The sequence below is a fragment of the Asterias rubens genome, chromosome 5 (assembly GCF_902459465.1).
Source record: "Asterias rubens chromosome 5, eAstRub1.3, whole genome shotgun sequence".
NCBI lineage: Eukaryota > Metazoa > Echinodermata > Asteroidea > Forcipulatida > Asteriidae > Asterias > Asterias rubens.
The window spans coordinates 10,489,292-10,499,979 of NC_047066.1; the positions used below are offsets into that span (position 1 = coordinate 10,489,292).

A 10,688-nucleotide genomic window follows, 5' to 3' on the forward strand; every position below is an offset into this window, starting at 1 on the left:
TACACGTGGAACCCTTCTGATTATTTTGATACATTGCTTTGTAGTTTAATTGAAGGGGGAAAAAAGTCCGTAGGCATATTTAAAATACTTTCACTTTATAATACAGAATTATACTAATTATGTACCAAGTAGGCCATAAGGTGCTATTTTTCCCCCAAAATGCCTTGCACACTTGCACACAGAAAAACATAATAAGATGCAGTCGTCAACAACTCATACAAATATTACTTGAGGGGTAAAAGAACAATTGTATTATGCTAGTTTTGTAAAACAAAACTAGCATGTGGGAGTGTTTTTGTTCTTTCCCGGGTGTGCTGGGGGTGGTGTGTGTCTTGCCAAATGTGTGTGGTTGATTTTTGTGTTTTATTCCCCCTTTTTGTTTGAGAATTTTATATATTATTTTTGTAAATAATAGTGTTGTTCTCTATGCTTTTTTGTGTGCGTGTGTGTTTTTTTCTGGTTTTTGTCTCGCCAAAAAGGTGTGTGTTGCTTTTTGTTTTGTATTCCCTTTTTGCTTGCGTATTTTATAAAAAGAAATTTGTAGATAAATTTGTTTAATAGATGTTAAATTATATAATGTTGTTGTTCTCTTAATGATGTCCTTTTAACCTTTTAAAAGTATTTTATCATTGTTGCAATTCAGTTTTTGTATGCTGTGATGGCTATTGTCAATAAACCTTTTATCTATCTATCTATCTATCTAGATCGATGGGAGGGTACACAGTGGTTAACTCCCAATAGAGATTCCCATAAACGGCGACAAATTCCCAAATGCTTAACTGCCAAGAACTACCCTTCCCCCCACACCAAGTTTAGTTGTCCATTGTTAATTGGAGTGGTTTCACGAGGCAGGTTTTCTTTTTTTTGGCATTCTGAATTATTATTTTATACCATGGAATTCCAAAGGACGCTTAGGGTACAATGTTTATCCCGATTAGGACAGTAGGTGTCATCAGTCATCACCGTGTACCTGTTGCTATCACATCGACCAAGTCCTCTGACGAAATCGGGGTAGTTTGTGTTCTTCAATTCACATGTATTATATACTGGATTGGTCAGGAAATAAAAAAATTTAGTCTGAAAAATACTGAAAGTGTAAATTTTTAGGACCACTTATGGGGTACAGTGTGATATATAGTTTAGGTATCATCAGTTACCGGGCAAATCCTCCGACGTAATCGGGGTAGTTTGTGTTCTTCAATTCACAGGTATTATATACTGGATTGGTCAGGAAATAACCATTAGTCTGTATACTGCTAAAAATGTAAACTATTAGGACGACTAAGGGTACAATGTTAGGTATATAGTTTGGGTATCACCAGTTACCGGGCGCCCGTTGCTATCACATCAGCAAGACAATCCAAGAGCGACTCGTCACCAGCCAAGTCCTCTGAGGTAATCGGGAACATCAGTTGCTCCAGCTCTTCCTCAAGATTCACGTCAAAACTCTCAAAGACGTCGAGTAGCTCCCCTTCAGATTCAGGAGGTTCACTTCCTGCATCCGCTTCTACGGTAGTCACAGCCTCCTGCAAGACAGCCTGTATGTCTTTATCGCTGAGGGGCATCGGGAGAGAGGAGGATGCCTTCTTGGGGTTCCGAAGATGAGAGAAGATGTAGGTGACTGCATCGTCGAGAAGCATGGCTGTCTGCTGGAGGACGTCTACGTTCTGGCAGAGAGAGGTGGCTTTCTCTACGGCGGTTAGTTTCTCGCGGCAGATCAGGGTCATTGCACTGATTGGGGTCATTCCTTTTCCTCCGCTTGAGAGCTTCTCTTTGTAGAGTTTTAAGTTCCTGAAAAGATGAAGAAGATGTTGTCACAGCGGCGTTGCCAAGGGATTTTGCTTATGGTTGATATTTAGAATAGCAGGAGATTAAAATAACTTATACTAATCTTGTGAGTAAGAATGGGAGGTTGGGAAAAACTCAAAATGGTCCCTAACAGTGAGGCTCAACTTACGACTAAGCGACAAATATACCATGCCAGGGTTGGTGTATTTTTCTAACTATTTGACCTGTGCAAAAAACATGTTGCCCACCTTGAACACACATGGGCATGACTTCTTATTTTGTCCTGCTACATCAAGGGTCTTAAACAGTATTATTCTAATTTGTCTCCAGTTTACGTTAAAGGAACACGTTGCCTTGGATCGGTCGAGTTGGTCTTTTAAAAGCGTTTGTAACCGAGGACAAGATCAGGGCAACGGAGGCCGCCCTTGGGCAATACCACGACAACAAATACCACCCTTTATAGAAGATCAGGGCAGCAGCCTCTGTTACCTCCCCATAATTCCAGGCCTACAACCAATAAAAAACCAGGCATCCTTATTTACCTTAACTTTAGCCTAGCCATGCTCATGTGTTTCCTGATGGTTTCATTCCTTGGGAAGTACGCAGCGTCAGTGGGTGACGGTTGCTGGTTGCCATCGAACACCCTAGACTCCACATAGTGCTGTATCTCGGTCCGCATTTCACGTACGCTGCAGACTCCTTTTCCAACCAACTCCACAATTTTTTCTCGAATTTCTTTCTTCAACGGGTTCATAAGTCCGGTCAACTGTGGACAAGCGGTCATGAAATCATCGTGAAATCTGCTAATGATGTATTGCTCAACTGTGCTTGTTCATTTAACAATTTAATAAAAATGGGAAAGACCAGTATTTTCCACTTAGTGTATCTTAAAGTATAAAATGACAAATCTGTGAAAATTTGCATTCAATTGATTATCGGAGTAACTGTTGCAAGAGAATAATGAGAGAGAAAAACGCCCTTACTGCACAAATTTGTGTGCTTTTCCTAAAAATGCTTCAGGCAGGCCCAAAGTCTTTAAAACACACTGAACACGTTTGGTAAATTATTGTCAAAGACCAGTATTCTCACTTGGTGTTTCCCAACATATGCATAGTGAAAATTTGGACTCAATTGATCATCGGAGTTGCAAAAGAATAATGAAAGAAGAACACCCTTGTTGCACAATATTGTGCGCTTTCAGGATCAGATGGCCACTAAAAGGCTTCAGGCCGGTGTCGCATGCAATTATGTCCTCTATGCAATACTATCCGGAGGACATTATTGCATATGCAATAATGTCCGCTGGACGGTCATAATGCAATTGTGTCCGCCCGGACACATTTGCATATGCAGTCGTGTCCGCCCCGCGCAAAACCGTCGTTACAGTAAATTAAACGCCCTTGGTCGACGGAACACGTTCGCCATTTTTTTATAAGCTTTAAAGTGCATGTCATGAATGACATGGGAAATGTTCGGCCGTTGGGTGTTCGCTGCAATCATAAAATACGTGAATATTCATACCACAAAAAGTAAGGAAACTTTTTTCAATATAGTGTATTTGTTATTATTTAATACTCTCTTTGTATATGGTATATATCAATGCAAAGCTGTTCCTCTTTAAAATGATACCACATTTGCAATGATTACATGTTGCCGAACTTGGCTACACGAATAACAATGAGGCAAAGTCACAAATCAAATGTGCCAAAATTACCGCTGTCTGTGCTAAATGGGTAATGCTCAATAATCAAACCGATCAAGCTTTTCAGAACCATTAATGGTTTACACAAAGATTTGCACCAGTGAGCTCATCAGACACACTTAACCCTCATCTCATGACAAAACACCTTGTTTGATGGGTATTTGCAAGACGATATTCTAAAGCCGATTGCAGTCCCATACTTGCAGACTCTTGGACCAAATGCCATCTTTCAAGATGACAACGCTCGCCCCCATCGAGTCCGACTGGTGACTGACCACCTGAACAATGTTGGGGTGCACCGGATGGATTGTATTGGCCCGCTAACAGTCCAGACCTGAATCTCATGGAACATCTGTGGGACCAGCTTGGCCTCGCTGTCCGCGCCAGAACCACCAACACATCAACTGTGGCTGACCAAACCAGGTTCCTTAATGAAGAATGGAACGCCATCCCTCATCAGCAGTGCATCACAAGACTTGTGTGCAGCGTGAGAAGAAGGTGTCAGGCTGTCATCAACGTCTTCGGATCATCCACTCGTTACTGAACTTCTTGTATCAATAAAGTGTATAAAGATCAGTAAGTTATCTTGCTCTATACCAAACTTCTTGTCTCAATAAAGTGGATTAAGATCAGTAAGTTGTCTTACTTGCTTGAATTACAGTGTCAATTTGATTGTTCACACAGTAACACAAAAATGCAAATTTTGGCACATTTGATTTGTGACTTTGTCTCATTCTCATTAAGGTGGTCGTCAAGCAATATGTAATCATTGCAATTGTGGTATCATTTTGAAGAGGAACAGTTCAGCTTTGCAATGATACATACCATATACAAAGAGAGTATTAAATAATAACAAATATACTGGATTGAAAAAAGTTTCCTTACTTTTTGTGAGCAGTTTAGTTACGTTGGTTCAGTGCATGCACCCTCGCTAATAATACGCGCGCGCAAGCATGTACAGTCATGTTGTCCGCCGGACGGATTTTTGCATAGCCCCGGACACGATTGCATATGCAAAAGTGTCCGGAGCGGACAGTATTGCATGGCGGACACAATTGAATCTGACACCGGACGTCTTTTAATATTTGAGTGGAAGTTTACCGTTTTCACAAGGTTTTAATACTATCAACAGCTCTGCATTTCTCGTTTCCAGAGCAAGGACAAGACAAGTAAGTTTTTATGCTGACAATTATGTTTAGTTTATACCAATAGTGTCCAGTGCCTTTTAACCCTGTACCTGTCCAAGATCATGTGTGTTTTGGTGCGCCTCATCGCTCGGTAACGCGATGTAGATTATGTGTTCTTCTTTCAAGGAAGGTGGAGGTTCACTCTTCAAGAGGTTGCGAAGATGTTCACTCCCGGCTCGCTTCACCCGTTCAGTACTGGTCGAAATCTGGAACAATTTATTGTGATAGTTTGTGTTAAGTTTACAGGTATCAGACAGGATTGGTAAGGATACAAACATCATTGTTAAATGAGTCTGAAATTAGTCATAATGAAGTTTATTACGGGACCGTTTTTGCTGATTTTTGTGTTCGGTATCTCTTTAATAACACCAATTAAAAACACTAAGGTTTTTACAGTGTGGGTGAAATATTTAATACTTTGAAGACAATGGACACGTTTGGTAACTGTGAAAGACCATACATTTCACTTGGTTATGAAAGTTATGAAAGAAGCAACAAACCTGTTAAAAATTTGGACTCAATATTAGCATTCGAAGTTACAAGAACATAATGAGAGAAAATGTAGACACCCTTACAAAAAGTGCTTTTAGATGCCCGTGAAAAGATTAAATTTAGTGAGAATTTACCTCTTTCTCAATTGTTTTTGTTAATTTAGAGGGAGTCGTTTCTAACAATGTCTTATAAACTATCAACAGCTCTCCGTTGCTCGTAACCAAGTACGTTTGTTTTGCTAATTTTGTTTGGAGTAATTACCAAACTTATCAAACGCGTCAAAGGAAAAACTGAAGGGTGAAGGGCAACCATTTATAATAAAAGGCGAGTACCTTGAAGTCAGGGAACCTGACCACAGATTTCATGATGATTCTTGCTGGACATCCAATTTTCTTGGTTGTTTGTAAGATCTTTCTGGACTTCTTGGCTGGTGGTTCGTCATCCTGCAAAACAGAGGGGAAACAATCGAACCCTAATAGAATTGTAAACTTGTTTGATTTATAGGTTTTCTCGGTCAATTTCGGCAAATGAGCAGCCAATTAAACCACCAAGCTATTCTATTTCGCGCGAATCGAATGCTACTGAAAAGGGTAATTCGATTTCGTTTTATGATTAGTCAAAATGTAATGTTGTGTCATTCGATTTAACAAAATAATCATTCAATTTAACAATTCATCAAAGCAGCATTCAAATTCACAGACGCTTCTTGAGGCGTGTGTGTCACGAAAAAGAATGACGATACGCTGAACTGAACAGAGTGCTAAAGAAATTTGACTCGACTCAGAACGAAATTGAATGGCCGAATTCTGAATTTGAAACGCAGTAACAACTGGAGAGGCAAAACAGCTTTAATTCGAACGCATGAAAAAGAAATTGGCTGCTCACTTTCTGAATTTTACCGAGAAAACCTATATTACTTGATTGATTGATCAACTATCTGATGTCGATTTAGCTTTTCAAAAAATGAGGTAACACGATGATGCTTCATACATTTTGATTTTTTTGGGCAACATTTTTGTTTTGGCCGAAATTTGAAAAATAGGTTACAAATTTTTCGCTTTAGTTATATAATTATGGCTGCTGACTGGCACCCCGAACAAAGATATTGACTAATAAACTTGAATAAACTTGAATGGAAATTACAAAAAACATGGACTTTGAAAAAAGGTGCTTAAAAAAGGATAAAAAAAACAGGGGATTAAAACAAATCAATCTTGCCTGTTTTTCATTTTCTTGAGCTTGTAGTTTTTTCTCCTTCTGTGCAATGTGTTGATCTTTTCCAAACATACACCAGCGTTCGTGACGGGCTAGTATGATGAATGGTACGCCATCGTACGGCACCACCGCGTCGCCAATGTCACTGTATCGCACTCGGAATGTACCTTTAAGCTGCGACACTGTAACACAGAAGAATGTCCTTAATTTAAAGGGTTACGTTTTGGTAAAACGTTTAGTAAATGTTTGTTTCAATCCTTTATAGTTGTAATACCGTGAAACTTTGCACAAATCAAAAAATCGAATTCAATGCTATTTTGATTGAATGCATCATCCACTGAATATTTTGGTGGAAAAAAATGTACAAACCATTTCTTTTTAAATGTGATGAGAACGCTTTTAGGTGATGACAGTGGTGCTTCAAACCTTTAAGATTAAAGACTCTCTTTACACAAATCCTAGTTTCGTAGATATAATGAGGGGAAAAACATACACGGGGACTGGAAAAACCAATCCACATGCAAGGCTTCGGTCTGGGGTGGATTCGAGCCAGAACCACAGAGAATTAAACCGTAAGCCAACCCCGAACGCCCTATATTGGCACCTAACATAAATGTTTAGGGGAAACAAACACGTGGGGAAGTCTGAGGCAGTGTCCATACAGGAGCTATAGAGTAAACATACAGCGTTAAGTTTAGCACGGGGAAATTTTTGCTTTCCAAGAAACAGGAAGTAAACAATCCCTCCCAGATATTATTGTGACCGGTTCGGAATAATTATAGCTTTGCTTAGCAATTCTTCTTAGCAACCCTTTGAAGTTAAACCATCATGCACTGAAAAATCGTTTATAATAAGGAGGAAGTAAATATTATAATCTTCATCCACAGCTGGATTGTTTTATGATGACAAACAAATCTCTGTCATAGCAGCTTGTGAACAGTTTCGCTATTGTTTTCACTTTCGTTGTAGTGCTGTTTGAGATGTACACAAGCCAATGTTGAATGCCACTATACCCCAGGGTTACTTATAAATATTGTCAACTTATATTGTTGGAGGTGTCAAAGACCAGTGTCTTCACTTGATGCATCCAACATATGCAACAAATAACCAACCTTTGAAAGTTTAAGCTCCAGACGAGGCTATAAAATAATAATTTGGCTTTCTGTATGAAATAGTTCAAATTGACATCTATTGCAATCACCATTCTGTGGAACACCGCTCGAGATACCAAATATTTGCAATTATTTAAAATTTAAAGCCACTGTACACTTTCGGTAAACAGTTATGTCCAAGGCCCACACTTCGTGTATTACAACTTCTATATAAAATAGCAAACCTGTGAACATTTAGGCTCAATCGGTCATCGGAGTCGGGAGAAAATAACGGGAAAACCCACCCTTGTTTCCGCACGTTTCGCCGTGTCATGACATGTGTTTAAAATAAATCCGTAATTCTCGATATCGAGTATTGATATTGTTTTAATGTTTTCTCAAAAAGTAAAGCATTTTATGGAATAATATTTCAAGAGAAGTCTTTCACCATTACCTTCTGTAAACCCTGTAACTTATTTAATCTGTGAACTTTTAATTTTTGTTCTGGTTGTTTTTCTGTACCGAAAGTGTCCAATGGCTTTAAGCTTTTAAAAGTATTCGACACTTTGCCTTAATTTTTATACGCCAAAATACAATACTGAGGTCTTACCTATACTGTTTTCCTGACTTTGCCACTGGCCGAAATTACTCGGACTCCGCCTTGACACAAACTTGAGAGCTTTCTGGACCTCAAAAGCTTTCCTGACATCTTCTGCTTGCTCAAACGTCTCGACCCACCCTGACAAGTTGTTGTCAGATAAAGGTGTCCATAATGGTGACCACGAACACGATGCCATTGCTTTCTCGTCCCAAATTTTAGGTCAAAAGGTGTTGGTTATTGGGCTTTAAGAGAATCCCAGTGCACCTGATTTCACGAAACGCTAGGATTAATCCTATCTCGAGTTAGGACGAGTAACTCGGCAACGCGCCCTAACTACTGTGGTTGAGCAACCTAACGAGTTGAGCAACTCGTCCTTAGTCCGAAGATTAGGAAGAGTTTGGCGAAGTCGATGGCAGGAGCTCGAGTCTGGACTCAAATTGGGGAGGTACAGCCCACACCGAAAGTGACATGATTTCTGGGTGTGTACGCTGCTTCGCAAAGTCTTGCAAGAACACTGTCTGGTGTTTTTTTGCGTCTTCACTGACAAGGGTGGTTAGCACACAGCAATCCAAAGGTTGAATCATAAACTGACAGGCCTTGCCTGGTACACACTGTGAGTCATCACATGACGAGGGGTTTCACTAAAGGCGGGCATCCAAAAAGTTGGGCTAGAAAAACCTGACTCAAATTCCAGGGGCCGTGAGACGTTCCATTTTATGCTCTCACCGGAGACGTGTGCTGTTAAACAACGTGCAGGCAGTCTTTGCTTTGTTCTATGAGCGTCACATGGCGGCATGTTTTTTTTGTAATTTTCCGCTTCCGTCGAAAGTTGGATATTTCCGTTGGCGTTAAAATTACTCCAGAGGGCGTTGCTTTGTATTCACTTTGGAAAGAGTTTTGAACGTGCGTGTCGTGTGGAACGGGATTTCCTGTTTTAATTAATTTATTGTCTTAATTCAATTCTTTACTTTCTTTAGAGTCCAGCACCCTTCATGTAGGGCCTGTGATACTGTGGGTTTGCTTTTACTTTACGAATTTGGAACTCAAAATGCAACCAGTAATACAGTTTATGTCTAGTAAATTTTATTCACTATTAGTTTAATTTATAATAAAGATATCTACTAATTTTGCTAATACAAGTATAAAACTGAAATCATATTTCAAAACCTGAATAGTGCTTCTTAAAATTAACCTTCTCTAGAAGATTATTTAAACTCTTAAAGTAAATTTGATTACAGGCCTTTTTCAAAACTAGACCTACAGTTTCTTACTAATCCTCCAAGATTTTATAAGTTGAATTGTTTTACCCGGTACATATTGTAAGTTGCATTTCAATTTCTTACTAACCCGCATTCACTTGTGGGAAAACCACCACGGGGGCGGTTAGGCCTATACTGCTAATAAATCGTACATTAGTTGAAATTCAGATAAGTTTCAATGGTCTACTCTCTGAGTGATAAAAGAGTGAAAAACACCACTCTTTTACGTTTCGAGTTGTCCCTCATATGGGTCTTTAAAAAGAGTGGTGGTTATTTCACTCTTTTAGAGGTGTTTCACTCCAGGACAGAGTGAAAAATCACTCAAAAGGTTGAACTTCAATCATAAAAAGTGGAAGACCACTCGAAAAAAAAGTTGTCCCTCATATGGCTCTTCAATAATGAGTGCTTTTTCAGTCTTTTGCATTTAGAGAGTAATTGTGTGTTTTTTGTGTCAAATTATAATAAGAAATGGAACAAGATGGGACTAATGACGTCGAATCCGATTTAAATCAAATTTGAAGCCATCACATTCCGGGTCATCCTGACCACAGTATAGGTCAGGTTGTCTGATTGCGGGACTAGGAATCCCGGTCAATTGTGATTCGGAAGTTTTTTTATAAATGTGCCGTTTGGGAAAAGAACACCCGATTCTCCCAGGAGTGTTTTAAGAATATGCATATTTTTTTTTAATTTTTATAATCTGTAAATTGAAGCCCTTCTCCAGAGTAAAAGCTACTTATAGTAATCACACAATACAATTCATACAACAAATAATTGATATAGTTTTAGATTCATTTCATTTATACATATACCTTTCTCACTTAAGACATTTAAGTTGTTTTTAGCAACTTTTCCGACGCCGGTCTCTTTTCCTATACTCAAAGTGTTTTGTATAGCCTATGAAGAGCATGATTATAATGACTTCAAATTTATAGCTTTATACATTGTTCTGGTAATTGTCAAAGACCAGTGTTCTCACTTGGTGTATAGATTATTTCGTGTGCTTTCAGATGCATGAAAAGGCTTCAGGCCGAAAGTCTTTTCATGTGAGTGACAAATTAACACTTAAAAACTACGTTACTTCAGAGAGAGAGAGAGAGAGAGAGAGAGAGAGAGAGAAAGAGAGAGAGAGAGAGAGAGAGAGAGAGAGAGAGAGAGAGAGAGAGAGAGAGAGAGAGAGAGAGAGAGAGAGAGAGAGAGAGAGAGAGAGAGAGAGAGAGAGAGAGAGAGAGAGAGAGAGAGAGAGAGAGAGAGAGAGAGAGAGGAGAGAGAGAGAGAGAGAGAGAGAGAGAGATGAGAGAGAGAGGAGAGAGAGAGAGAGAGAGAGAGAGAGAGAGAGAGAGAGAGAGAGAG

At 39.2% G+C, this 10,688-nt stretch overlaps 1 protein-coding gene across 1 annotated transcript; it reads right to left on the reverse strand.

Annotated features, from left to right (window-relative positions):
- Positions 1-501: 501 nt before the first annotated feature.
- LOC117290579 (calcium-responsive transcription factor-like) lies at positions 502-8,824 on the reverse strand. The gene is made up of 6 exons (XM_033772037.1): positions 8,086-8,824; positions 6,388-6,566; positions 5,502-5,612; positions 4,728-4,883; positions 2,331-2,554; positions 502-1,791 (listed from the first exon to the last, which is right to left on the reverse strand). Exons 1-6 carry the CDS (start codon positions 8,270-8,272, stop codon positions 1,323-1,325), a joined length of 1,326 nt encoding a protein of 441 aa, XP_033627928.1. The 5' UTR covers positions 8,273-8,824; the 3' UTR covers positions 502-1,322.
- Between the last annotated feature and the right edge of the window lie 1,864 nt (positions 8,825-10,688).